Source organism: Aphelocoma coerulescens, chromosome 27, assembly GCF_041296385.1.
Source record: "Aphelocoma coerulescens isolate FSJ_1873_10779 chromosome 27, UR_Acoe_1.0, whole genome shotgun sequence".
Taxonomy (NCBI): Eukaryota; Metazoa; Chordata; class Aves; order Passeriformes; family Corvidae; genus Aphelocoma; species Aphelocoma coerulescens.
In genome coordinates, this window is record NC_091040.1 from 6,005,500 (window position 1) to 6,033,480 (window position 27,981).

A 27,981-nucleotide genomic window follows, 5' to 3' on the forward strand; every position below is an offset into this window, starting at 1 on the left:
CAGCACACACCCCACAGAGCTGCTGCTAACTGCTTTTATTAGAAAAGATCCAAAATAGACAAAAACTGGTTACACAAGAGGCAGAGCAGGCACCCCTGAGCCCGACCCTGGGAATCTGTAAACGCCCCCCCACCTCGGGAGCCCGCGGGGGGGCCAAGGCACTTCAGCGGTGGTGGCACTGGTGGCACCGTCCCCGTGGTCCCCTCCCTCCTCCCCAGTATCTCCAGTTCCTGGTGCCCCCACTGCCCGCAGGCTCCTGGGACGCAGCCACCCCCTCTGCCCCCCAGACCTCGTCCAGACAAGTGGTTCATGATGGAATTACGTCAAACAGCGGGGGGGGGGGGCGAAGAAATAAACTGATTGTCACAAACTGAACCCCAACCCTCGGTTCTGTGTGCCCAGAGCAGCCCTGGGAGCCCCCCCCGAGCCCCTGCAGAGCCTAGTGCAGGAAGAGGAACTCAATCAATATATATTAATTAGCTCATCAAATACAAACCCACTGTACAAAACGCTGCCTTTTTCTTTTTTTTTTTTTGTTTGTTTTTCGTTTTTTTTTATATAAAACCTGTTCACAAAAATAGTGCAAAACGTCGGGGGGAGCTGGCGTTTGGAATGACGAACTTTGGTTGAGAGGGCAGGGCGGGACCTGCTGGGCTCGGCCTGGGGCTGGCAGCTCCTCCCCCGGGCACGGGCAGCGCTTCCCGCCTCCCGGAGGATTTTTGGGAGCGCCAGAGGAGCGGGAATCCCGCGGGGGCTGCGCGGGGAGGGGCGCGATGCAAAGCGGAGGAGGCGCTGCGGGGGGAGCGGGGACCCCGCTGTGCTCGGCCCGGGGGGCCCAGGGGGGCCGGGGGGCTCCCACCCCCCTCCAGGCACGTCGGGTCTATGCAAGTGCTGAGGCTTCCAGTCGGTACCGTGCGGCTCGGGCAGCGGGGCGGGGGCGGCCCCGGGCCCCCCGCCTTAAGTGAGGCGGATCCCGAGCACTTGTTCCAGTTCCTGCCGGCGCTGCTGGACCTGGGGACACCGCGGCCGTCAGGGGGGCACGGGGCTGGCCCAGGGAGGGGCCACTGCCGGCCCAGCCCCGTGCCCAGCCCCCAGCTCACCTTGGCAAAGATGTGCCTGCCCACGGCCTCCTGCGCCCAGGGCTGTTGGTAGAACTCGGCCCGACGCTCCTCCTCGGGGTTCCCGATCACATCCGTGATGATCTGACAGGAGCACCGGGAATGAGCTCCACGGGGGATCCAGCCCCTCCGTGGGCTCCAGGGACATACCCAGCCCCCTCCCAGCCCCTTCCTGGGCTCCAGCATGGACCCAGACCCCTCTCTGGGCTCCAGGATGGACCCAGACCCCTCCCAGCCCCTCCCTCAGCCCCATGAGGGATCCAAACACCTCCCTGAGCTCCAGCATGGACCCAGAGCCCTCTCTGAGCTCCAGCATGGACCCAGACCCCTGCCAACGTCTCCCTGAGCCCCATGAGGGATCCAAACACCTCCCTGAGCTCCAGCATGGACCCAGAGCCCTCTCTGAGCTCCAGGATGGACCCAGACCCCTCCCAACCCCTCACTCTGCCCAGCCCCAGGGCTTCAGAATCATGGAATTGTTAAGGTTGGAAAAGACCTTCAAGCCTTACCCCACCACCATGTTCACCCCTGACACCTGTCCCCAAGTGCCACATCCATGGCTTTGATCCCCTCCAGGGATGGGGACTCCACCCCTGTCCTGGGCAGCTGTGCCAGGGCTGGACACTCCTTCCATAAAGAAATTTTTCCCAATATCCAACCCAAACCTCCCTCACAATTGCTCCCCTTTACCTTGAGGTCCCTCCTCTGGGATTTGATCCATTCCTGGATGAAATCCTGGGGGTTGTTGCTGAAGCTCAGCATGAAATCCCTCTGTGTCTTCAGCTGGTTGATGGACTCGATGGTCTCGTGGATCTGGGGAGGTGACGGGGTCAGAGGAGCTGTGTCCCCACAGGACACGGCTGCCCCGGCCCACAGGGCTGGCCCCTGGTGCTGTCCCCTCCCACCTTGGCATCCAGGGAGGCGATTTCCTGCTGGTTGGTGGTGGAGGCCAGGAAATTGCTCATCTGGGCTTTGAGGGGATCGTCCACCTCCACGTCGATGTCGTAGCAGGCCGTCTTCTTCTGGTCGTTGGGGTCCACACTGAGGGAACGGGGTTGGGGGCACCTGCTGAGCTGCTGGGGGTGGATGGACCCCCGACAGCAACACAGGACCCCAAGAAACCCCAGATTTGGTGGTTCTTCCCCTCTTGTGCTGGTCCTTCAGGCTCCTCCAAGCCTCCTGCCCGCCCAGCCCATGGAGGCCCCCCAAGTCCTGGGGACACTGCCCAGCCCAGTGCCCACCCACGGGGCACCCCAGGACACTGCCCAGCCCACTGCCCACCCACGGGGCACCCCAGGACACTGCCCAGCCCAGTGCCCACCCTGCAGAGCCCCCAGGGGCAGTGCCCAGCCCAGTGCCCACCCCACAGAGCCCCCAGGGGCAGTGCCCACGCCGTGCCCCCACCTGATGGTGTGGTTGATGATGATGGGGTCCGGGTGCTGCAGGAGCCCCGCCAGCTTCATGGGGATCTCGGAGAAGCGCATGCGGACACAGTTGAAGATCTGGGGGGCAGAGCAGAGCCTCTGGCACCCTCACCTGTGCACCAGGTGGGGCATCCCCAAGCTGGTGCTGCAAGCCAGAGCCCAGGGAAGGGGCACAAGCAGAGCCTGGAGGGGCTGTGGGAGGCGGGAACGCGCCGGTACCTGGCGGAAGTAGCGGTTGCAGTTGATGAACTCCTTCTCGTGGCTGTCCTGCAGTTTGTTGTGTTTGATGTAGAGCCACAGGGCCTGCATGATGCTGGCCCTGGTCTGGGTGTGCACCCCCAGCAGCCGCGCCAACCGCGGGTCCAGCTTGTACTGGGGGGGCTGCGGGGACAGCCGGGCTCAGCCACGGAGCCGGCCAGGGCTGCCGGAGCAGAGCCCAGCCTCCGCCCCACCCCCACCCTGACAGCCAGCCGGGAGCACTGGGAACCCTGTGAGTCCTGGGACAGAACCCCAGCCCTCCCTGGGCAGCCTGGCCCAGTTTTCAGCCCCCTTTCCATGGAGAAACTCCTCCTGCAGCCCGAGGAAGAGGCGCTTGGAGTGTCCCACACAGCCCCTGTGCCCATGCCCAGAGCTGCCTGTGCTCCTTCCAATCCCTGCATCCCCCCACCCTCACCCGAGGCCCTGTCCCAGTTTTTAACTCTCTTTCCATGGAGAAATTCCTCCTGAAGCCCAAAGCAGGGGGGGTGTCTGTGTCTCTCTGGCCCTCAGGAGTGTCCCCCACAGCCCCGCTGTCACTGCGGGTCCATGTCCGGAGCTCCCCCTGCTCCTTTCACTCCCTGCACCCCCAATCCCTCATCCAAGGCCCTGGCCCAGCCCATCCCCACCCCGGGCTGTCCCCAGGTGGCCCCAGGCCGTACCTGGTGGTCCAGCATGAGCAGCAGGGTGCACTTCACATTGACATCCCCGGGACGCTTCACCTGGAAGCCGTCGGTCTCCTGGGTCGTGGGCATCCGGTGCCACTGCGAGGGACAATGGGGACACTGCTCGGGCCAAGGCCATGGCGGCCACCTGCCAGCAGGGACTGTGCCAGCAGAGCTGGGCTGGGGCTCTGGGCAGCCTCTGGCACAGCCCCACAGCCTGGGGCAGCCCCTGATCCCAGTGGGGTCAGCTCAGAGCCCTCCCAGCCCAACCCAGCCCAGCCCAGGATGTGCCCCAGCACCGGGATGGAGCAGCACTGGGATGGACTGGGGCAGCTCCAGCCCTGGTGTCCAGGGCTCCCACAGCTTCCGATCAGCCCTGCAGGGAACGGGCACCAGAGCTGCTCCCAATCCCCCCTGGAAGGGGATTCAGCCTCTCCACAGCATCTCCCAGGGGAAAAGCACGAGCTGGGAGCACCCAGCAAAGCTCTGATCCCTCTCCCAGGCACTGCTTAGCCCCCCCAGGGACCCTCCAGCTCAGGGGCAGGCAGAGGGCAAATCCTTCTTGCCACACGGCACCGGGATGAGCCTCTGTGGGATCTGCACCAGGCTGGGGGGGAGCTGCCTCTGGAGCTGCATCCCTGCCCCTCGCACCCCACAGCTCCAGCCCCGGCTGAGCTGAGCTGTGCCAGGGGAGAAAATGCATCCCTAAACTTGGGCTGGGGAAGCTGGAGAGCCCAGCCCCCACGGCACAGCCCCTAGCCCCAAAAACCCAGCAGGGCAGGCCCTGGGCTGGGGCTGAGCATCCCGAGGGAGCAGCAGGGCCACGTCCCCATTTCCCAGCGGGATCCCTGCCCACCTCACCTCCACCAGGTGATTGTCCGGCCCGTAGAGCTCCTTGTCCAGCTCAATCACGAGGCTCTTGAAGAAGGAGGAGAACTTCCTCTTCTGCTTGCTGGGCTGCAGACAGGGCAGCAGAGATTCCTGATCCCAAATCCAGCCCCAGACCCCAGAGTGGGGAGGGGGCCGCCCCAGCTGAGCTCTCAGCACAGCACCAGAGCTCCCAGCACCTCCTCATCCCTCCTGGATCATCCTCACGGGCCAGAGCTCCTCCTCCCACCTCCTCATTCCTCCTGGATGGTCCTGATGGACCAGCTCCTCCTCCCACCATCACTCCATCCCTCCCGGATCATCCTCACGGACCAGAGCTCCTCCCCTCACCACTCCATCCCTCCGGGATCCCCACGGACCAGAGCTCCTGCCCCATCCCTCCATCCCTGCTGGTCCTCACATCCTCCAGCAGCTTCCCCTCCACACGGAGCTCCCAGGAGGCCACACGCTCCCCGCCCTCTCCTTCCTCCTTGGCCGGGGTGAAGGTGTTGGAGATGTAAATCCGAAGCTTCCGCTTTTGCTGTGGAACGGGAACAGAGCGAGGCAGGAGCAGAGTGAGGGGCACTGCAGCACCCACTGCCGGGTCAGGGTGAGAGGAACGGCCTCAGGGCACGTTTAGATGGGATAGCAGGGAAAATCCATCCCCAGAAAGGGCTGTGAAATACTGGAATGGGCTGCCCTGGGCAGAGCTGGAATCCCCCAGCCCTGGAAGCATCCAGGAAACACCTGGATATCCCACCTGGGGCCATGGCTTAGTGTCACGGTTGGACTTGATGACTTTACAGGGTTTTTCCAACTTTAAGGATCCTGTGATTCCATGAATCCACGATTGCCAGCCCCCCACTCACCGTCAGGGGTTTCTTGATGGCCTCCTGGATCTCCATCCTCTTCCGAGCAATGGTTTGGTCCAGCTTGCGCTCGAAGGCCAGGAGGTCCATGTAGGCCTGGGATTCCGGGACCAGCTCCCGGATCTGGACACAGGAATGGTCAATCCTGGTGTGCTGGGATGGGCTGGATCCCCCCCACAGCCCCAGCAGCCAGGGGGACACCAGGTGACCAGTCCAGTACCCAGCTCTTATTTTAAACCCAGCCTGGAGCCCGGCAAAGCTCTGCCCAAACCAGTGTGGAGCCTGTCACTGTTCCCAGCAGCATTCCTGGTGTCCCAGCATGGAATGGAACCCTGGAATCTCAAGAGGGACTCAGAGGGACCTCCTGAGATCTCCACCCCACCCCATTCCTGCTCCTCGCTTGCTCGGAATCCAACTTAACCCACCCCAACCCTCTCCTGCAACGCCAAGGGAGAGACAGAAACATCCCAGGGTTCTTTGGGATTGAGCAGAAATTCCCAGTGGGCAGGAGGGAACTCGGGGTGATCCCCCCCACCCTGGCATGAGGCGACACTCACCCTCTGGGGCAGCACCTTGTCAGCCATCTTCCTCCTCTTCACCCTGGGAAACAGGGAACAGTCACAGCTCCCATGGGACAGCCGCTCCTGCCCGTGGGGGGATGGGTACTGGGAAAGGCTCTTCCCCCAGAGGGTGCTGGGCACTGCCCAGGCTCCCCAGGGAATGGTCCCGGCCCCGAGGCTGCCAGAGCTGCAGGAGCGCTGGGACAGCGCTGCCAGGGATGCCCAGGGTGGGGTTGTTGGGGTGTCTGGGCAGGGCCAGGCTGGGACTGGCTGATCCCGGGGGGTCCCTTCCAGCCCAGGATATTCCAGGGGGAAGGTGTTGGATGTTAGAGCCCGACACCAGGGAAGGAAATCCAGGAAATCCTGGAGCAAGGGGAGGTGATACAAGGCAAAGCCAGGGCCTGCAGGACAGAATTCCCAAATTTCCCCTCTGGAAGCAGCCATCCCATTGTCCCAGTGCTCCCAACCAAAGCCACTGCCAAGAACTCCCTTAAACCCAGCTCAAACCAAACCCTGCCTGTGGTGGGGCTGAAATCCTGGGAAAACCCAGCTCAGCTGGACCCAATCCTGCCCAGTGCAGATTCCCACCATCCCGAGCCCATCCCAGCGCCCGCCGAGCTCCTGCAGAGCCTGGGCACAGCAGGGAATGCTCTGCTCCTGCTTTCCTGCACGGGACACGGGGCCAGGGGCACCGGGGAGTCCCATCTCTCCAGCTGCACGTGGAGCAGCAGGATCACACAGGAGGGATCCAGGATCACACAGGAGGGATCCAGGATCACACAGGAGGGGTCCAGGATCACACAGGAGGGATCCAGGATTGCACAGGAGGGATCCAGGATTGCACAGGAGGGGTCCAGGGTCACACAGGAGGGATCCAGGGTCGCACAGGAGGGGTCCAGGATTGCACAGGAGGGGTCCAGGGTCACACAGGAGGGATCCAGGGTCGCACAGGAGGGGTCCAGGATTGCACAGGAGGGGTCCAGGGTCACACAGGAGGGATCCAGGGTCGCACAGGAGGGGTCCAGGATCGCACAGGAGGGGTCCAGGGTCGCACAGGAGGGGTCCAGGGTCACACAGGAGGGGTCCAGGGTCGCACAGGAGGGGTCCAGGGTCGCACAGGAGGGGTCCAAGGAACGCTGGATACTCCAGAAGGACTCTCAAGGACAGCTCAGAGTCCCTCTCTGGAGCAATTCCTGCCCCATCCAACCCCTCCTGCCCGCAGGGTCTGGATACCCCAGAGCAGTTGGCAGCTCCCCTGATCTGCTGGCTGGGAGCAGGTAATGCCAGCCAGCTGAGCCTGGCTGATCCCAGATCCCAGTGCCCAGCCCGGGGTGGCTCTGATGTCCCTGTGGCTGCCAGGCTGCTCCCTGACCCCAGCTGGCTCCAGCTGTGCAGCTGCCGGGATGCTCCGGGAGGGAGCACGGAGCAGTGGAGCTCCAGGGAAGGGAAAGGGAGCTGAGCATCCATGAGCATCAAGGGATCCTGCCCGGAGACTCCTGGAGTCAGGAAACCCTCATGGGGCGGGATCAGCAGGGCTGTGAACTCATGAGGAGCTCCTGGCACAGCCCAAACAGAGAGCCCTGCCCTGCCTGCAGCTCCAGGGGGCATCCCTAAAACCCACCAGCCCCATCCTGCCCTTCCCTAAAACCCACCAGCCCCATCTTGCCCTTCCCTAAAACCCGCCAGCCCCATCCTGCCCTTCCCTAAAACCCGCCAGCCCCATCCTGCCCTTCCCTAAAACCCGCCAGCCCCATCCCATCCCTCCTTAAAACCTGCCAGCCCCATCCTGCCCTTCCCTAAAACCCGCCAGCCCCATCCCATCCCTCCTTAAAACCTGCCAGCCCCATCCTGCCCTTCCCTAAAACCCACCAGCCCCATCCCATCCCTCCCTAAAACCCACCAGCCCCGTCCTGCCCTTCCCTAAAACCCGCCAGCCCCATCCTGCTCTTCCCTAAAACCCACCAGCCCCATCCTGCCCTTCCCTAAAACCCACCAGCCCCATCCTGTCCTTCCAGCCCCATCTATGCCCGCCAGAGCCACCAGGGACCCCTGGGAGCATGAGGAAGACCCCCAGGAGCTGCTGCTGGGGGCACCACGAGGCTCTTTGGCTCCTGGTGTGGACATCAGAGCGAGGGGAAGCTGCAGACTGAGGGATCTCTGCCCCCATCCCGAAACATTCCCGAGCTCCGCAGGTGCCGGGCTGGAGGAAAGCCCTGCTGGTCCCCCCTGCAGCAGGACAGGAGCTGTGGCACTCTGCACGGTGGGGCACTTGTGGCACACTCGAGTGGGGACCTGGAGAGGCTTTGAGGTCTTAAAGAGAGTCAAACACGGACTGGACACCGCCCCGGGATCCCTGTCCTGGATGGAATCACATCCATGTTTTTACAGCTCTGTACCTGCACTGAGAGCTCATTTACCCCTACGCTTATATTAGATATTATTTCTAGTTATATGGATATTCCCAGAACAGGGCTCTCCTGTGCTCTGGGGGATTTTCCCAGCAGAAAATCCTGTTGGGACTGAATTCTTGTGCCTGGCTCGAACAAAGCAGCTCCTGGATGGAGAACATGAGCTAAAACACCCTGGATTCGTTGGGAAGCAGGGACGCCGCCTCCCGTCAGCATGGATGAGCCTGGCAGTCCTGGGAACGTTCAAGGACAGGGCTTGGAGCACCCTGGGATGGTGGAAGGTGCCCTGCCCACGGTGGGGTGGCACTGGATGGGTTCAAACTCCTTGCACCCCAACCATTCCATGATTTTATGACGCGCAGGATCCACCCCCCTCCCCCCCCCATCCCAAGGGAATCCCCCCTGGAGGGGACATCCCAGCCCTTACCCTCTCCTGGGGGTGGCCATGGGTGGCTGTGCCTGAGGGGTCAGCAGGCGCTTCCTGAAGGGATCCATCATGGCCTGGGGCAGGCCAGGCCTCAGCGGGGTCGCTGCTCCGTAGGGGGGGGCTCCCGGGGGTCCCACCTGCAGCCCGGCCATGGGCATCCTGCTCCCGGGGGGCATCCCGGGGCGCTGCTGGAAAACAGGGACACGGGGGTTAAACAGGGCCCTGACACGGTGCCACCCACCAGGTGCCACCCAGCCGAGGGTGAATCCTGGGGCAGGGAATGACAGCAGAACGGGAGGAGAAGCCATGGGGCACGGGGAAGCCTGGCCTGGCAGCACTGGAGGCCAAGCCCCGCTGGTGGCCCCGTGCCACCACCCCACAGCTGCACAGAGGACACTGCCAGCAACGTCCCCACGCCAGGCAGCTCGTGGGTTCCCCTCTGGAAAGCAGCACCGGAGGGGGAACAGGGCAATCCCAGCTCCTCCCACAGGCAGGAAGGAAGGGAGGGATGGAGGGGGCAGGAGCTCTGCGCTGCCAGCAGCCAGCTCCTGTCCTTCCCCTCCAGGGACACACACTGGGAATTCAGGAGCCACGGCACAACCCCGAGGGGTCCCAGCCCTGACAGCCCCTCTGCACCCCCGGAGCACTGACTGGCAGCACCCACTGGTGCCTCGGGTGCCACCGAGTTGTCCCCACTGGGGACAGCCGGTCCCAGCCCCCACCAGCCCCCGCTCCTCCTCCTCCACCTTCGGCCGATCCAGCAGCTTCCCGGGATCCTTTGATCCTCGGCTCCCCCTGCCAAGGTGGGAGGCTGCGAGAGCCACCGAGCCAGCAGAGCAGCATTTCTGCCCTGCCCCGGGCCCCTGACGTGCCAGGACATCCCCACAGCCCGGCAGGGCAGGCAGCCAAGGGAACAGCTCATTCCCTGCACACAGGGATTCACCTGGGAGCAAACCTGGGATGCAGCAGGGTCGGGAACACGGGGTGCAGCCAGCCTGTCCTCCACAGCCCAGAGCTGCAGCAGGGGCTGGTTTGATGGTGCTGCAGCCTCAAAAACCCTAAAAACCACTCCCACCTCCATGAGCAGCTGCTAAACACAAACCCAAGGGTCTGAGCTGCCCCTGGTGCCCGTGCCAGGGGGAGATCCCAGAGGAGCGCCGTGTTCCAGCCGGGAGCAGGGCACAGCAGGGCCCCAGGATTAGCGCTGCACGAGGAAGCTCAAACCCCGCCAGGCGCAGGCTGAGCCCGTTACACAACAAACACAACCCCACACTCGCTCCAGAGCCTTTGAAGCAGCAGCCCCAGAGCCCGGGCTCTGAGCTGCCCTTGCCCCAGGGCAGGAGGCTCCTTTTTCCTCCTCCCAGCTCCCAGATGTTCCTCTCCTTCCGCTCAGCCCCCTTTGCGCAAGGCCTCGTGACTCTGGCAGCAGCAGCAGCAGCGAGGGCGAGCAGGGCCAGCAGCACCTTTCTGTGCCAAAACCACAAGGCCAGGACCCAATTTCTGTGGGTTTATCAAGAAATCCGTTGTGGCAGGGCCGGGAGGACCCACACCCTGTGTAACATGACAAACACAGTAAATACTCTTCTTCCACAGCCCAGAGCTGCAGCAGGGGTTGGTTTGATGGAGCTGCAGCCTCAAAAACCCTAAAACCACCCTCACCTCCGTGAGAAGCTGCTAAACATGAAGCCAAGAGTCTGAGCTGCCCCTGGTGCCCGTGCCAGGGGGAGATCCCAGAGGAGAAGGATCAGCTCCGGCAGGGCTGGGTAACCCCTGTGCGACCCAAACCTGTGCTGACACCTGCCAGGGCTTCTGGAGAGCACAGAAACCCCCAGAAGGAGCTGGGAAACTTTTGGTTTGGAATTCCTGGGCCCCAGGAGCAGCTCAGTGCAGAGGCCAGGCTGGAAGCAGAGCCTGCATTCCCTGGAGCCACCGGGAAACCCTGCCCTGGGTAGTTTTCAGTGCCTGGAGGGCCAGGGAGGTTCCACGGCTACAGAGACATTCCCTGTCCTGGGAATGCTGTCAGGAGCTTGCCTGGAGCTGACCCAGCCGTGCCCAGCTCCTGTCCTTCAGCCAGGGCAGCCCTGAGGTCTCTCCTCCCTCCTTCTGCCACTCCGTGGAGCACATTTCGGATCTACCCCTGAAATGAGAGGTTTGGAGGCTTCCGGGAGTCTTTGACAGCTTCACGTCCTTGGGCCAGGTCTCTGGCGTGTGCAGCTGCTCTTTCCAGGGCTCCACTGGGACAATTCCATGGGCAGGGAGAGGTTCAGCACAAGGACACACGGATTTGTCTCACTTTAACGTCCCCATCACCCCCCAAAGCATCTGAGAACCATCAGGCACAGCTCAGCTGCCCGGGCAGCGACCTCCAGCCCACAGGGACCCGCGCTGGATCGCCCGGATGAGCAATAAGGGGACAGCAGAACGCTCCACACGGATTTTTCCTCTCACTTTACCCTCAGGATTTTCACATTTGCCGCAGAGAAGCCTCTTGGCTCAACCAGTCCCCAGCGCCTGGGGCAGACTTGTCCCCAAAGGCTCCCAGACCCTTCTGACACAAGCCCAGCCTAAAACCTGCAGCCAATCCAGGCAGCAGCACCAGAGCGCTGGGTGAAGGCTGTCCCCAGCCCCTTTCGGAAAGCCTGGCAATTCCCAGGATGCAGAGGGCTTAAACTCAGGAAATTTGATTAAACCAGCTCCAAGCAGGAGCTCGTTCCTGCCCAGCACCCCCTGTCCCTGTGCCACCCCCGGGGCCGTCCCGTCCCCTCCCCTCAGAGGGGCGGACAAAGGGCAAACCCTGCAAGCTCAGCGCGAGGAACAGCCTGGATCCCGGCCAGCCTTCCCTGCGGAGCCTCTGGAAGCAGGACAGCAAACAGCTCGTGTCTGTCCCTGCCAGGGCCGGCCGAGGGATGGGGCTGCGCTGGGGGTTCATCCCAGGTCACCGCGCAGGCCACGGGCCCCGGGGCAGCTCTGCTCGGAACCGGCCCCGGCTGAATCCAGCGGCTCCGGCTGGAAGGATTCCCGAGGGATGTTTGCTGGCATGGCAGGAGCCTCCGAGCCTGCCAAAGGCCCCTTCTTGAGGAAGCACAGCCCAGAAGTCGGGGGCTGGTCGCAGAAAGGAGAAGCAATAAATCCCAGGATGGATCTGCAGGAAGAAGCTGGGCTGGAGAGAGAACTTGAGGCAAAGCAGGAATTGTGCAAACAGCTCCAGAGCCTCTTCCAGGATCCTGGCTCTTCCCTGCACCTCCCCAGCCAGGGGGAAGGCTCCTCCCCACAGCCACCCCAGGATCCAGCTCTGTGCACACCGACAGGGAACGAGGGAGCCAGAGCCCACATCCATCCTCGCCCGGGGCTCTGGGAGCAGAGCCTGGCCCAGCACCAGGAGCTCTTCTGCAAGATCCTCCCCTCGTGCCCAGGCATCAGCACTTCCCATGGGGATATGGAAACCACCCCGGTTCAAGCTCCACATTGGGCTGGGCTCAAGGAGAGCTCTGCTGCCCAGGGCTTTGCATGGACTGGGATCAACTGAGCCCCCAGCACACCCCCAAAGGGTGATTTTTCCCCTTTGTTCCTCCTTATCTGTGAGCAAATCCCTCTTGGGAGGGTGCCAGGGAGAGCCTGGGCTGCTGCTGGCACAGACCTCGAGCTGGGAGGTGCTGCTGGGATGGAGATGCTGCTGCAAACTCTGCTGCAGATCCCTGCAAGCCCCCAAATCCCCCACGCTTGGAAAACCTCAGTGTGTGAGACATGAGGGGCTCCAGGAGGCAGATCTCAGCTGAAAACCGGACAGGAGGAAGTGGTAAATCAACGGGAGAAGGGCACAGCGCAGGCACAGCCCCCAGCAGAGCCAGGACACCGTCCTGGAATGTCTCCAGCAGCAGCAGAGCTGTGTGGGCTGGACAAACCTGCCTGTCCACAGCCCCACAGCCCGAGCCCTGCACCTCCCAGGGCAGGGAAAGGAGAGGTCGCAGGGATTCAGATCCCACAGGGGCAGCAGCAGGAACAAGGAACAAAGGGTTGGCTCCTCCTGGGAGCTGCAGGAGGCTCTGGGGAGGAGCAGAGCTGGGCCTGGCACAAACCCTGCCCGTGGTGCTCCTGCAGCGCCAAACTCTCCGGGAACGGCCTCAGGGGCTCCCAGGAAGGCCCTGTGGAAGCAGAGGGAGCAAAGCCCTGGAGGTGCTGCTGCTCCCCCTTCACTGTCACGTCCCCAGGAGCAGCAGAGCAGAGCGTGCCTGGGCTCTGCCGCTGCCCTCCTCCCCCTGCTCCAAGGGACAGTGTCCATCTGCTTTGGATCAGCGCTGGAAGCAGCTCCAGGCTCGGGCTCTGATGAAACCTGCCCTGGAAAGCCTCTCCCTCGGGAAGGGTGGGGTTATCCAGCACCAGCAGCTTTCTGGAGCAGCTCCAGCCCTGGCTGTTGTCCCCCAGCCCCCTCCAAGCCCATCACAAGTGCTCCATGAGCAGCAGCCCTGCTCTCCCTGCCCCCAAAGGGGTGGATTTCTCCGGCACTGCACCCTCTCCAACATGTCCAGGCCTCCCCAGTTTCACCTGGCACAACATTCCACACTTCCTCGGCTCCTCCGTCCCGCTGCCCCCGTGGATTTCTCCATGAAGCACGACTTTCCTTCCCACTGCCATCTGCCCAGGGACGGGATCACTGAGCTGCTTCCTGGCTTGGCAGTTCTGGGACTGCAGCAGCCTCCTGTCCCAGGGAATCCAGGCTCTGGCTTCCCAACACGTGCCAGTAAAACCCCTTTAATGGGGACCTAATTCTGCACCAGGGAAGCATCGGCTGGGGGTAACTGCAGGGCCTGAGTGCTGCATTCCAAAGCCTCATCCCACACGGATCCATGCTGCTCCAGGCCACAGTGCCAACCCCAAAACTCAGGAAAAACTCTCCTAAACCTGGAACCAGCACCTGAAAAGACAGGAAGGCTCCTTCTGGCTGAACTTCCATGGAACAGCACAACCTGGATGCTGGGACTCAGCCTGTAATCCCTGCTGCTCCAGGGACAGGGATCAGGGTGGGGGATGTGCCCACCCCCCCCTCCTCCAGCCTGATCCTCCTGCTCCTGGGAAAAGGCCTCTCCTTCCTGCTCCAGGCACGGCCCCGGCCCCTGGCTGCTCTGGAAACATCAGCTGCCCCCAGAGGGAGTGATCCCCTCGGATTCCCTGCTGGGGCTGCCAGGAGATCCCCAGCAGGCACACGAGGATGTCCAAAGGACGAGCATATGTTTAATAATCCCGAGATTAGAGCCCCTAAGTCCTCGTTAGCCTGGCCAGGGCCCCTTGTGTCTCCTGGTGCCCAAACAACGCAGCTCTTCCTTAAACTGGGACAGAAGCAAGCCCCGGGGGGATGGCAGCGATGGGAGGGGCTGTTTTCCCCAGCCTGGGAATTGCAAAACAAAGGGCAGACCCTCGGGATCCTCTCCTTTCCCAGGCTCAGGGAGAGGCCGCTCAGCGCCAGCCCCGGGGCTGGATCCCGCTGGATCCCGGGGGGACATCACGGCGGGGACATCACGGCGGGGACATCACCCCCTGCTCCCGACACCTGCTGCCACCCCAGCAGCGGGCAAGCAGCATCTGCCAGCCTGTTTACCCGGCTGCTCCCGGCTGGCTGCAGCTTCCCAGCTGGATTTTGCACCCTGCACATGCAAGGTCAGGCAGTGCCCCCGCCTCGAGTTACCGGCGCCTCATGCTTGGCCAGCTCAGCTTCCAACACCATTTTCTGCCGTTTTTAAGGCTGCAGGAGGAAGTTGTTTCCTTCTCCTGTGTTAAGGAGCCAGAACCTCCCTGAGCTTGGTTTATTTCCTGAGTTTTAAATCATGCAAATCAGGCACAGCTCCGGAGGAGGCGGCCCAGGAGAAGGTGTTGCACAACTGGGCTCCTCCATTTCCAGCCTGCCTGGAAAACTGAGCTTTACACCCGAAAACTCATTCCCAAAATAATCAGCACGAGCTTGGGAGCGAACTGAGAAGCCGGGTGTGCAAGCGGGAGCAGGAATGCGTGTCAGACTGTACTTCTTACTGCTGGAATCTCACAGAATCCTGGAATGGGTTGGGTTGGAAGGACCTCAAAGCCCCTCCAGTGCCAGCCCTGCCCTGGCAGGGACACCTCCCACTGTCCCAGGCTGCTCCCAGCCCCAATGTCCAGCCTGGCCTGGGACACTGCCAGGGATCCAGGGGCAGCCCCAGCTGCTCTGGGCACCCTGTGCCAGTCCCTGCCCACCCTCCCAGGGAACAATTCCTTCCCCAGTTCCCAATATCCCATCCATCCCTGCCCTCTGGCACTGAGAAGCCATTCCCTGTGTCCTGCCCCTCCAGGCCCTTGTAAACACAATCCTTACTTCCTGAATTTACTTGTAAAAGACGCCAGGCTGGAAAATGACCGATTTCTTGTGCTTTTTGAGGGCTGCTCGTTGTTTTGATTTACTTTCCCCAGCATTACCGAGTGCCTGCTCTCCTCTCCCACCACTGAGCAAGCCCTTGTTCTTCCGGAGGATACACCGAGAATACTCCGAAGATACACCGAGCCCACACCTGCACACCACGCGTTACCTCCGCCTTTGCCAAGGACGCAAACGTGTTCCAGGCGGGTCCGTGCCGGGGGATGGGAAGGACGGGGTGGGATGGGAAGGGAAGGACGGGGTGGGATGGGAAGGGAAGGACGGGGTGGCTGCGGAGGCGGATCGGGCTCTCGGCCCCACCGGAGCGGCCCCGGCCCAGGCCCGGGCTCGGCTCAGCCGCTGCGGGAGGGGACGGGCCCGGCCGAACTTTTACCGGGCTTTGAGGGTGCAAAGTGAGAGCAGGGGAAGAGGCAGGTGTCCCGAGTAAAAAGGGCAGCAGAACGGCCCCACCGGGGGCCCGGCCGGGGGTCCCGGGCCCGCTCCGGGCGATGCCGGCCGGGCCCGGCCGCGCTGCCCCGGGAAGGCCCCGCCGGCCCCCCAGCCCCGGCCCGGGACCCTGGGTGCCCTCCGCGCCCCTCCCGCCGCCCCGGAGCGCCTCACCTGGTACTGCGCGGCGGCCGGGCCCATGGCGCGGTAGCCCGGGGCGGCGGCGGGCGCGGGGCTGGGGCCGCGCAGCAGGGCGGTGCCGGGCCCCGGGGCCGGCGGGGCGGCGGCGGGGGGCAACGGGCTGAGCGGGAAGGCGCCGCGCCCGGCCATGGCAGGGCCGCAGCGGACGGGACGGGGCGGAGAGGCCCCGGCGGCGGCTCCGAGCGGCGGCGGCGGCGGCGGCGCCGGGAACGGGAACAGGAACGGGAACGGCTCCGCGCGCGCCGCCTCAAGCCCCGCCCCCGGCACCGCCCCGCCCCTCGGACACAGCCCCGCCCCCGGATAGAGCCCCGCCCCCGGATAGAGCACCGCCCCCGGGATAGAGCACCGCCCCCCGGACACAGCCCCGCCCCCGGATAGAGCACCGCCCCTGGGATAGAGCACCGCCCCCCGGATAGAGCACCGCCCCCCGGATAGAGCACCGCCCCCCGGATAGAGCACCGCCCCGCCCCCCGGATAGAGCACCGCCCCCGGATAGAGCACCGCCCCCCGGATAGAGCACCGCCCCCCGGATAGAGCACCGCCCCCCGGACACAGCCCCGCCCCCGGATAGAGCACCGCCCCCGGATAGAGCACCGCCCCCGGGATAGAGCACCGCCCCTCGGATAGAGCACCGCCCCCCGGATAGAGCACCGCCCCCCGGATAGAGCACCGCCCCCCGGATAGAGCACCGCCCCCCGGATAGAGCACCGCCCCCCGGGTAGAGCACCGCCCCCCGGATAGAGCACCGCCCCCCGGATAGAGCACCGCCCCCCGGATAGAGCACCGCCCCCCGGATAGAGCACCGCCCCCCGGATAGAGCACCGCCCCCCGGATAGAGCACCGCCCCTCGGATAGAGCACCGCCCCCCGGATAGAGCACCGCCCCCCGGATAGAGCACCGCCCCCGGATAGAGCACCGCCCCCCGGATAGAGCCCCGCCCCCGGATAGAGCACCGCCCCCGGATAGAGCACCGCCCCCCGGATAGAGCACCGCCCCCGGCACCGCCCCGCCCCTCGGACACAGCCCCGCCCCCGGGCACCGCCCCGCCCCCGGATAGAGCACCGCCCCCCCGGGCATCGCACCGCCCCCCGGACACAGCCCCGCCCCCGGTACCGCCCCGCCCCCGGCACCGCCCCGCCCCTCGGACACAGCCCCGCCCCCGGATAGAGCACCGCCCCCGGACACAGCCCCGCCCCCAGGCACCGCCCCGCCCCTCGGACACAGCCCCGCCCCCGGACAGAGCCCCTCCCCCTGTGGTCCCGCCCATTCCTCAGGCCCCGCCCCCAAAGGGCCCCGCCCCCAAAGGGCCCCGCCCCCCGCCGCGCGCACCCGGCAGCTCCGCCCAGCCCGGCAGAGGCTCCGCCCCCAGCGCGCGCTTGTGACGTAGCGTGGGTGACGTCAACGGGTGTGATGTAGGTGACGTGGGTCTTGTGCACGTGTGTGTGCAAGGGCGGGCAAATGAACGCGCGTGAATGGACACCCGTGCGGGTGTGCGCGTGTGTGTGCGGGGGGTGTGTGTGTGTGTGTGTGTGTGTGTGCGGGGGGTGTGTGTGTGTGTGTGTGTGCGGGGTGTGTGTGTGTGTGTGTGTGTGTGTGTGTGCACGGTGTGGGGGTGTGTGTGGGGGGTGTGTGTGTGTGTGTGTGTGTGCGTGCGGGGTGTGTGTGCGGGGTGTGTGTGTGTGTGCGGGTGTGTGTGTGTGTGTGTGTGTGCGGGTGTGTGTGCGGGTGTGTGTGTGTGTGTGGGTGTGTGTGTGGGTGTGCGGGTGTGTGTGTGTGTGTGTGTGTGCGTGTGTGTGCGCGGGTGCGTGTGTGTGCGCGGGTGTGTGTGTGTGCGCGGGTGTGTGTGTGTGTGCGGGTGTGTGTGTGCACGGTGTGTGTGTGTGTGTGTGTGTGCGGGGGTGTGTGTGTGTGTGTGTGTGCGGGTGTGTGTGCAGGGTGTGTGTGCACACGTGTGTCTGCCCGAGCACGTGTGTGTGTGGGGGTGTGTGCAGGTGTGGGGGCTGTGTGTGCACGGTGTGTGTGCAGGTGTGCCCCTGTGTGGAGGCGCGTGCGTGTGCACTGACACGTGCGAGTGACTGGGGTGTGCGGGGTTGTTTGCACACCTGCTGGCGTGAGGGCTCGTGTGTTCACACCTCAAGTGTTTGCACACACACGTGTGCGGGTGTGGGGCACGGGGGGATGGGCACCCTCGGGTGTGGGTCACAGACACGGGTGGGTGCGGCTGCGGGAGTCTCGGGGGTCCCGGTAGTCCTGGGAATCCCGGCGGTCCCAGTGGTCCTGGGGGTGGTGGGGATCCGGGGGACCCTGGAGTCTCGGTGATCGCGGGGGTCCCGGCTCTCCCGGGGCTCTCTGGGACCCCGTTAGCCCCGGCTGCCCCGTTGGCCCCGTTAGCCTCGGCTGCCCCTTGGCCCCGGCTGTCCCGGCTGCCCCGTTAGCCCCGTTGGTCCCGTTAGCCCCGGCTGCCCCGTTAGCTCCGGCTGTCCCGTTAGCCCCGTTAGCCCCGGCTGCCCCGTTGGCCCCGGCTGCCCCGTTGGCCCTGTTAGCCCCGTTAGCCCCGGCTGTCCCGGCTGCCCCGTTGGCCCTGGCTGCCCCGTTGGCCCTGTTAGCCCCGTTGGCCCCGTTAGCCCCGGCTGTCCCGTTGGCCCCGTTAGCCCCGGCTGCCCCGTTGGCCCCGTTAGCCCCGGCTGCCCCGTTGGCCCCGTTAGCCCCAGCTGCCCCGTTGGCCCCGGCTGTCCCGTTAGCCCCGGCTGCCCCGTTGGCCCCGGCTGCCCCGTTGGCCTCGTTAGCCCCGTTAGCCCCGGCTGCCCCGTTGGCCCCGTTAGCCCCGTTGGCCTCGTTAGCCCCGGCTGTCCCGTTAGCCCCGTTAGCCCCGGCTGCCCCGTTGGCCCCGTTAGCCCCGGCTGCCCCGTTGGCCCCGGCTGTCCCGGGGGTCGCGGCTGTTCCGCGGCGCGGCCGCCAGGGGGCGCTGCAGGGCCGCGCTCCGCGCTCGGGACGGCGCGAAAACCCCGAAATCCCCCAAATTCCCCTTAAATTCCTCAGTCCTGGCGGGGAACGCTCCGGGCCCGCATGGAATGAGGGTTTAGGGGTGTGTTTGCAAATCCTCCGGCTCTGCAGCCGCACCTGGACGCTACCACAGCGGGCTGGAACCATCACTGAAATCCTTCGGAAGCGCTGACACCTCAATAAAGGCAGCAAAAGCCAGTCCCGAGGCGATTTGAGCCGCTGGTAACCCTCAGTGAAATCCCGGGAAAGGCTGGAATTTCTGGGCACTCAGAGATGCTCAGGGCCCACTCCGTACCCGGGAATTCCTCAACTGCTGAGTCCATCCCCGGGCTGGCATCACACCCTCACTGCAGGTGTAGCTGCTGTCTCTCATCCTAGCAGATTTTCCCATGGTTCTGGGGAGGTTTCCAGGATTTTGGGGCAGTCTGTGTCCTATATAGTCCCTGTCTGTCCAGTGAAGGCATCGGGATGGGCAGGAAAAGGGATGATGATGTTCCCCTCCAGTGGCTTCACCACAGCACCCCAGGCAAAGCCCAGCTGCGGGTGGCAGCTGAGCCTCCTCACACCGTGGGTGTCACCGAGGTCCTTCCCCCGAGCAGAATTCCTGCGGATTCAAGCTTGGAAAAGGCTCCTTTCTCCTTACAGGGCTCACGTCCTCAGTGGGATTTGTCCCAGTCTCATTCCTGGTGGCTCCGTGGGGACAAGGGTTCGTTCCCTGGGGGACACCCAGGGCTCTGCTCTTCGCTCACTGAGATGATTTTCCTACTTCCTTCAGAGAGGGCTGTGCTGGGCACTGCTTCCCTTTCCCACAGGAAAACCATTCTCCAGGATCCAGAGCTCCTTTTCCCACTTCTAGGTAGGAAAAAGCCCTGACCCGGGGAAGCCTCTCCTTGTGGATTTTTTGCTTTTCCTGAAATGGAAGCAGCGCTTCCAAAGCAAAATAAACTGGACAAGGCTGGAGCTGAGCCCGGTTTCTCTCCAGGCAGGTCCCAGCCATCCTTCTGGGATGCAGAAGGGATGGGATTCCAGGGAAACCAGGCAGGGATTATGATTAAGATTAGGGTTTTGTTGCCTTTCCAGCTCTGTTGTCATTGCTGTTGTCTTACCTGAGCCCATGGAGAGTCCCAGGGCTTGGGGACACCCCGGGGCCTCCTCCCATCCCTCTCTGCTGTGCGACCTTCAGGACGTTGCTTCTTTCCCCCTCTCCTGAGTTTTCCCCCTCCCTGCTGGACTGGGCGATGCTCCATCCCAAAGTGCTGCTGCAACAGGAGATTCCCCTGCCTGGGGCAAAAATTCCCGAAGAGCCACAGCTCCATTTTCCCGGCAGGAAAACCCCTCTGGGAGTCTCCCAGGTCCTCAGTAGGATTTGCAGCTGCTGTGTGGCACCTCCGTGCCCCACTGCCCTTCCAGGGGGCATCAGGCACTTTGGGAAAAGCCTCCTTCCCGTTTTCCCTCCCTGCAGCCCCTGGAGCTTCCTCCTCTCCCCTTCCTCAGGTGCTGGTGCCACTCTCCTCCTCCTGGGGCGTTTCCCAGGATGTGGAGACCCCAGCAATGAACGGCTTTGCTGGAATTCCTCTGGAGATGGGGAACGTTTCCAGCGTCCCAGCAGGTGCCAGCTCAGGGCAAACCCCGAGGCTGCTGATTAAAGGATCCTTTCTGTGGCGCTTACAGGTGATTACTCTGCTGCCTGCTCTGTGATTGGGCTGGAAATCAATTAACCAGACCCTGTTAATCAACGCAGGTGAGGCTCAGTGCTTCCCTGGAAAGGTGCTTGTTCCTGGCTGTCTGCAGGGACCAGGCAATCTTCCCCTCCAGATGGAAAACCGGGAGCATCCTGGGCATCATTTTCATTTAAATCTCCTTTTTTTGAGGTCATTCCAAATCCGTGCCCGTGGCCACTTGGGCATATTCCACAAAAACCCTCCTAGGGCTGGAAAACTCTCCCAGGTGGTGGAGGAGGAAAGCAGCAGGATCAGGATTGTTTGATCCTGCCGAGGAAAGGCCCGGAGCCCGGGCAGCTGCAGAGATTCCAAACCAAGCTGTGCTCCAGAGGGAGGATTGAGGGAGCCACACGGAGCCACCAGCACAGCCTGGGCCTTGCAGATTCCATGCCAGGCTTTATTTCTTGGAGCAGCAGGATGGGTGCACGCCTTGGATGTTAAGCCCCTTGCCAGGATCCTGTGGCTCCCAGGAAAGCAGCGGAAGTAGGTTTTGGGGGATAATGGGCTGGGGATGGCTCTGGGTCCTGAGCAGTGGAGAAGTTTGGGTGGGAGGGACATTCCACGCTGAGGTCTTGGCCATCCATCACCCCGGTGCTTCCAGGACAGCTCTGTGAATCCACAGACAAAGCTCTGGATTTCCCTTTGGGAGGGGTGACACCTCCAGGGACGATGTCCCCTCCCAGTGGGACAAGTGGCTTTGTGGCACCCATTTCAGGGCTCCACAGCTTGAACTGAAACCTGGAGAGGGACTGGGGACAGGGGATGGAGGGACAGGACACAGGGAATGGCTTCCCAGTGCCAGAGGGCAGGGATGGATGGGATATTGGGCAGGAATTGTTCCCTGGGAGGGTGGGCAGGCCCTGGCACAGGTTCCCAGAGCAGCTGGGGCTGCCCCTGGATCCCTGGCAGTGCCCAAGGCCAGGCTGGACATTGGGGCTGGGAGCAGCCTGGGACAGTGGGAGGTGTCCCTGCCAGGGCAGGGGTGGCACTGGGTGGGATTTAAGCTCTCCCAGCCCAACCCATTCCATGCTCCCGGTGGGGTGGAGCAGGTTCCAAGCTCAGAGCACATCACTGCCATGCCCTGGGCAGGTGTGCTCCTCATCTGAGAGAACGAGGAAATTCCCTGCTTTTCATCCATCCCCAGCCTGGCTGCTGCACAATCTCCATCCAGCCACGAGCCTTTGCCCAGCCCAGTCTATCCCAGTCTATCCCAGTCTATCCCAGCTGCAGCTGGTCCAAGCTGGGACACGGCTCTCACATCAGGCACGTGACAAAACTTTGCGTTACCATCCTGAGAGCTCCGGTTTGAAATGATTCCCCTGGGCAGGGAAGGTTTTCCTGTCAGGAAGAGCCAAAGGAACGTTGGGAATTCCTCTCCTGAACCCCTTTGAGTTTGTCCTCTCCCCACAGGGCTGTCCTTGGCACCGGGAGCCTCCCAAGCTCCATCCGCGTGTGCTGGGCTCGGGATGGGCTGCGTTCCCTGGGGACAGCCCCTCCCTGTCCCCTCCATCCCCTGGGTCAGGGGACAAAGGCCGGGTGACGTTTGGTGCCCTGGAGCAGAACTGGGATGGATTTTCCAGCTGAGCCAGGAGGTTTTGAAAGGAAAAGCAGCAGCAGCAGCAGAACCTGAAATCTCCTGCCCCAAATCCTGGATCCCCCGTGCCGGGAAGCTGCACCCACCCTGCCAGGGAAGCTGCGTCTCCTGGCACGTCCCTGGCATCAATTCCAGCCCCGCTGCTTCCTCCCACACCCCGACTGTCACCGGGAGTCACCCCAAGCCACGGGACCCCTCGTGCCCAGCGCTCCCGGGGTTTAGAGCATTAAACCCAATTTTTGTGGGGTTTTATCCCTTCGGGGGGTTCAGGATCACGCTGAGGGGGTTGATCCCAACGGAAAAACTTCCTCCCTCTTCCCAAAACCACCGAGGAGACGCATCCCGGGCTCAGCCCCTCCGTCAGTTCGGGCACCAGAGGGCACCGAGCACCGCGAGCATCGGGAGCCACCGAGTCCCTCCTGCCCCTTCCTCCGGGCTGGGAGCGGAGCGGGCACATCCCGAGACCGCTCCTACCCCACCCCATGGAATCCGTGCCCATCCCGGGCCCTTCCCTGGAATTACGGCCCCTTCAGTGCGGGGAGCACGGGCAGAGCTGCGATTTCTGGGGCTGGGGCTGGAAAAAACAACGAAACCCCTCAGGATTTGTGGGGTTTGAGGTCAGACAGCTGCAGAGCAAAATCCCCTTCACCTGCCAGGGCTGGAGCCCGTGGGAATCAGGGGTTGGATCCAGTGGGAATCAGGGGTTGGATCCAGTAGGAGTCAGCAGCTGGAGCAGGTGGGAATCAGGGGTTGATCCAGTGGGAATCAGGCCTGGGCTGCACTCCACAAACCTGGCAGCTGTTAATTGATGTTAATCCCATCAATGCAAATCATATTAAGCTCCCTGGACCCTTCCCAGTGGCAGCGCTGATAATTCCCTATAAATCAAATTTAGCGGCCCATAAACATTGGAACATCCCACGGCCGTTTTCACCCTCCTAAAAACTCATCAATTGCTGCCTGCCTGGATTAGAGGAAATAAATTCGGGAATTTATCTCCCTGCCACGATCATGGATGAAACCACATGAAAGAGACACTTGGAAGCTGCTTTTGTGTTGATTGTTACGGAGCTGCTGCTCCCTGGCTCCTTCAATCCACTTGGAATTGGGGATAATTGAGGGATTTGAAGTCCTTCAATGCCTAAATGATAGAATTGTTGCTTCTCCGAGCCCTCAAACACCTGTGGGAGAAATTTTGGTGCAGGTGAGGAGAAAAAAAAACACCTCGGAAGGATGAGTGTTTGGAAAGGAGAATAAATCCCTTTATTTTCTCTTTTTAGGGATGAGGGGAAAGGAGAAAGGATCTGATGGGGGAAGAAAGAGTTTGTGCTGTTCAGCTCCTCGAAAAGAAGACTGGGAAGTGTTTTTATTCCGGTGGGTGCATCCCTGGGAGAGCTGAACATCCAGAGGGATAAGGAGCAAGGAGGGAGGGAACGGGGGGAGGAATGAGGTGATTGCAGCAGGGGGAGGTTCAGCACATCTGAAGGAAGAGTTGGGATTTCCTGCGGAGCCCGGATGCTTTGGGAGCCGCTTTGTTCCCACAGGATTTACAGGAGCGGTGCCGGGAAGGTCTCGAGGTTGAACATCCCCGGGATGAGGAGAAAGGTGGGGACCAGGAGACTTCAAATCCATGGGATGTGCCTGCCTGGTGTGATTGTCCTCGCAGCAGGGACAAGGCTGATCCTCCTGGACCTCAATCCATCCTTCCCCAGACACGCTGCCGGCTGGTGGGGTGTGCTCTGCAGGAGATGAGCGCGGGGACGTCACCTCCTTAAGGGACGGCCACTGGTGGCTTTCCCAGCCATGAGGTCATGCAGGAGCTGCCGGTGGCCCCGTGTCCCTCCGCCTCCCATCTCCTCTGCCTCCTCTCTTCCCGGTTTTCCTCCCTCCTCCTCCCGCCTGGCCAAGGTTGGAGCATCTCCCCCGTTCTTCTGCCCCTCTCTGCTCCCTCCACCTCTCCCCCGGGGCTGCTCCGCTGCTCCCGTTCCCGTGTTTCCATGGCATTGTCTCCCCAGCTCCGGGCTCCAGCGCTGTCACCCCTGGAATGTCCCTGCCCGGGAGCGCTGCTGTCCCCTCCCCCTCGGGATGGACGCCCCGAGTGGAGCGGCCGCCAAAAACCCCTGGAAGCCTCAAATCTTGGTGTGGTTGCCCAGACTGGGGACCAAGGCCCAGGGCAGGGCTGGCCAGGGCTGGTGGCTCGTGCCTGGCTCAGCCACGGCTGGGTTTCGAAGGGATGCCACCCTGGATGGTGGCACCTCATCCCTCGGGGCAGGGAGGGACTGAGAGGGTCCAGAACTTGGATTTATCCTTTGTTTCTCTTGCCAGAGCGCTGAAGTGGCTCCAGGGGGATTTAGGCTCAGGGAAGTATCTCAGGGATGCTTCCCTCGGCACAGCCGGGGGTGGGACAATATCCAAGGGCAGGACACGGCAGCCCCAGGGGAGCGTCGGGATGGGCTCAGCTGGACCGTGTGAGACCCCTCCCGCTGGTTTGCAGGGAATTTGGGATTTTCCTGGGACGTCTCAGTGCTGTGTCTGGAAATTATGGTGAGAAAAGGGAGGGATCCTGCTCTGCCACGGAGCACGTGGAGGGGATGGATGGGGAGCTCGGGATCCAGCAGGAATCAGCATCCAGCAGGAATCAGGATCCAGGATTTGTAACCAGGGAAAAGCCCTCCACGGGGATGGAGCTGCAGGAATCCCCAGCGGGGCTGAGCCATAGCTCCGGGAAGGGTCTCCGAAGGATCTGAGCCCCCTCCACCAGCCTGGATCTCCCTGGATCCCTGGAAGTTCCCCGCCCATGGACCTGGGTGATCCTTAGGGACGCTTCCAAGCAAACCATTCCACACTCTGCGATTCCATGCACTGTCAGCCTGCAAAAGCTGGCTTTTCCCGCAGCCGAATCCCGCTTTTCCCGGGATCAGATAAACCCTCCCGCCAGCGCAGGTGGAGCTGGGAAGCTGCTGGATGCTGATCCCTGCGCCAGCACTGCCCGGAGCGCTCGGGGCTCTGGCACGGGCTGATCGCCGGCTCCTCTATCCCGGTGTTTAATCCCAGTTTTCAATTGGAAAAACCAGGGCTGGCCCCACGGCGGGGTGTCCCCGCTGTCACCTCCCGCCGCGGGAGGCCTGGCTTTGGTGTTCCTCAGCTCTGATTGATTGATTGCTGTTAATGAGCGCTAATTGCCCCGCTAATGACTCCTCCGCATGTCCCGGCTGCCCTGGCTCATCCCGACTGCCGGGCAGGGAATGCTCGGAGCCGAAAGGTCGGGAATGGGAGCAACATCGGGACGGCGTCATCTCCTGGGCTGCTGTTTTCCAGGGGCTATTCCTGCATCCCACCAGCTCCCGCTCCATCCTGCGGCACCTCCTGGCTGGATACGCGGTGGGCTCTTCCCGTGGGCTTGGAATTCCGGCGAGTCCTGGCACAGGGAAGCTCCCTGGAGCAGCACATGGAGGCATGATCCCGTTTGCTGCTGCGTGATCATTGCAAAATGGAAGAGAAAACGAGAGGGAATTGGATCTCCACGGATTTCATGTTTTTCAGGAAGGGGCAGCGCTCAACAAGTTCTGGAGCCATGGAATGGTTTGGGTTGGAAGGGAACTTAAAGCCCATCCAGAGCCACTCCCAGGGCCACCTCCCACTGTCCCAGGGTGCTCCAAGCCCCGTCCAGCCTGGCCCTGGGCCCTGCCAGGGATGGGGCAGGTAAATATTCCTCAGAAGATGCCAGGGAGCCTTTAACTGGACCCTTCCATGTTTTCTGTGTGTTGAGGCTGCTCTGGCTCCTCACCAGGAGCCCACCTGGACCCATTGGAGCTGCTCTTCCCAGGCCAGCTCAGAGGCAAAGCCCTTTCCTGGCTGATCCTGGGCTTTGGTGACCTGGATTTGTCACCTCCCGAGTGAATCCCCTCTCAGTGCTGGGCAGGGGATGGGATAAGCAAGGAAGGACTTGGCCATGGCAGCTTAAAAAATCACCTGGGATTTTGGGATCCCGTGGGATGTGTGAGGCAAGGACAGCAGGGCCTGGAGCCCATCCACAGCTGGTGGAGATCCTGCTGGGCTGGTGGACATCCTCCAGCTTTGTGGAGTTCTTGGCCAGATAAAGAGAGCCCCAAATTCCTGCCTTGTCCAAGACTTTGGTGGTGGCTGGAGCAAGTCTGGAGCGAGCTGGAGGTTTCCTCTCCCTCCGGAGGACATCGGGAGCAGCTGGAATTCCTGTGGAATATTTGAAGGGGCTGAGCACAGCAGTGCAGGAGGAACCAGGCTGCGATTTCCCCTCCTCACAGAATATCTCGGTTTTCTTTTTCCCTCTTTCCTGTAAATCCAGATTTTGCCATTATCCCTGTAAGAGGAAGATCCCTCCTCAGACCCTGCCAGGGGACAGACGACGGCAACGAATTCCAGAGGTCTGTCCTGCTGCTGGGAATTCCTCCAGTGGATTTTATTTGCCTGTTCCCATCCCTCCCGCTTCCTTCAGCAGAGCATTCCTCGCACAGATTGGGAGAAGGGCAGGGATGGGGCTGGATCAGGGAGTCCCATTCCGGGTGGTCCTGAGCCTTCCTTCATCCCGGACACATCCCCAGCTCCCTCCAGCCTGAAAACCTCTGGGACAAAAGCCTCTCCTGAAGACAAACAGTGCTCGGGGAGATTTATCATCGCTGCTGCTGTAATTGCCTGTCAGGATTAAAGGAATGGCCTTTCCCAGGGAACGCTGGGGCTGTTCTTTAAGTAATTAATTAATTAATGTGCAGCTTGTCACGCAAAATCAAGGTCACAGAGATGGAGATGGAGATGATGTCCCAGCACTGCTGCTCCTCACAGCCTGGCACAGCCCTGGGGGGAGAGACCGGAGGAGAGTGGGGAGGATTTGTTTGGGAATCTCGCTCCTCGTGGCCCTACTGGGCCAAAAGTGGATTTTTTAATACAAATTATATCCTTCAAATTGAGACACAGAGGGTTGAGATGGGATTTGGGGAAGGAATTCCTGGCTGGGAGGGTGGGGAGGCCCTGGCACAGGGTGCCCAGAGCAGCTGGGGCTGCCCCTGGATCCCTGGAGCAGCCTGGGGCAGTGGGAGGTGTCCCTGCCAGGGCAGGGCTGGCACTGGGTGGGCTTTGAGGTCCTTTTCAAACCATTCCAGAATTCTGGGATGATTCGGGACTCCCTTCGATCTGGGAATGCTCAGAGGAATTCCATGGATTGGTTTGTGCTGGGACACACCAGGACAAGGTTTCTACTCCCAAAATGTGCCAATCCCAAAGAGATCTGCTGGCTCTGGAGTTCCTGTCCTGGGACTCTGCAGGAGGAGCTGCGAGACCTGGGCTCATCCAGCTGGGAAGAGGCAGCCGGGTGGGATCTGAATTTCGGGTGTCCTAAGAGCCACCAGGCCCCGTGTCCGAGTCCCTGCTGGGCTGGTTCCTCCTGGAGAAACTGCCTGGAGAAAACTGGGATGGCACAGGGGTATGAAATAATCCCTAAATTCAGCTGTTCCCTGCACACACGGGAGGAGGAGGAGGAGGGCTCTGTCAGCACGGGAGGGACAGGGAATTTCCCCATTCTCCTGGTGGGATGTCCCTGCTCCTCCTCCCACTCCAATCCTGGTGTATCCCAGAGCTTTTCAGAGCCTGTTGCCTTCTGCTCCAGCCCTCGGGATGCCCCAGGACGCTGCTGTCCCTGGGCAGGATCATTTCCCTTGGAGCACAGACCCCATTAGCAGCAGGAGTTGCTGCCGGAGCTCCGGAGACAAATGCTCCCGTTCTTCCCGAGAGGGATCCGTTGGGTTGGGATTGCGCTGCCCATACATTCCGGAGACAGGCTCAATTCCAGCGGCTTTCCCGGCTCGTAATTGGAACTCCATTAGAAACTGTAAACACGGGCTTCGGGATAGAAATGCTGCTTAAATTCATCGGAGTGGGGAGGGATGGGAGGGGGAGAGCGGAGAGCAGGGAACAGGGAAAGGGGAATAGGGACAGGGAATGGGAATAGGGGACAGGGAAAGGGAATGGGGGAACAGGGAAAGGGGAAAGGGGAATAGGGGACAGGGAACAG

The 27,981-nt window shown here is 62.4% G+C and overlaps 1 protein-coding gene and 1 long non-coding RNA gene across 6 annotated transcripts; one reads left to right on the plus strand and one right to left on the minus strand.

Moving 5' to 3' along the window:
• Positions 1-20: 20 nt before the first annotated feature.
• SMARCD2 (SWI/SNF related BAF chromatin remodeling complex subunit D2) lies at positions 21-15,889 on the minus strand. 4 transcript variants are annotated; one of them, XM_068996480.1, is made up of 13 exons: positions 15,594-15,889; positions 8,594-8,781; positions 5,756-5,798; positions 5,199-5,321; positions 4,751-4,870; positions 4,324-4,419; positions 3,460-3,561; positions 2,762-2,809; positions 2,523-2,620; positions 2,024-2,159; positions 1,809-1,931; positions 1,101-1,202; positions 21-1,011 (listed from the first exon to the last, which is right to left on the minus strand). In XM_068996480.1, the coding sequence occupies exons 1-13, from the start codon at positions 15,747-15,749 to the stop codon at positions 958-960; spliced, it is 1,389 nt and encodes a 462-aa protein (XP_068852581.1). In that variant the 5' UTR covers positions 15,750-15,889; the 3' UTR covers positions 21-957. The 4 variants fall into 4 exon arrangements, with proteins under 4 accessions (XP_068852581.1, XP_068852580.1, XP_068852579.1 ...); XM_068996479.1 differs by having other exon boundaries at positions 2,762-2,923; positions 8,594-8,778; positions 15,594-15,885; XM_068996478.1 differs by having other exon boundaries at positions 2,762-2,923; positions 15,594-15,885.
• A 4,527-nt stretch (positions 15,890-20,416) lies between these two features.
• On the plus strand, positions 20,417-26,646 carry LOC138099289 (uncharacterized). Of its 2 annotated transcripts, XR_011146695.1 has the most exons (4): positions 20,417-20,827; positions 23,219-23,312; positions 23,483-25,640; positions 26,263-26,646. It is a non-coding gene; the product is annotated as an uncharacterized lncRNA (long non-coding RNA). The 2 variants fall into 2 exon arrangements; XR_011146694.1 differs by having other exon boundaries at positions 23,483-26,646.
• Positions 26,647-27,981: the final 1,335 nt, after the last annotated feature.

Coding starts and splice junctions, on each gene's coding strand:
- SMARCD2 (XM_068996478.1), bottom strand. CDS start 15,749: ATGGCCGGGCGCGGCGCCTTCCCGCTCAGCCCGTTGCCCCCCGCCGCC. Junction 4,871..5,198: donor CCATCAAGAAACCCCTGACG/GTGAGTGGGGGG, acceptor CCCGTTCCACAG/CAAAAGCGGAAGCTTCGGAT. Junction 2,160..2,522: donor ATCATCAACCACACCATCAG/GTGGGGGCACGG, acceptor CCGTTCCCTCAG/TGTGGACCCCAACGACCAGA.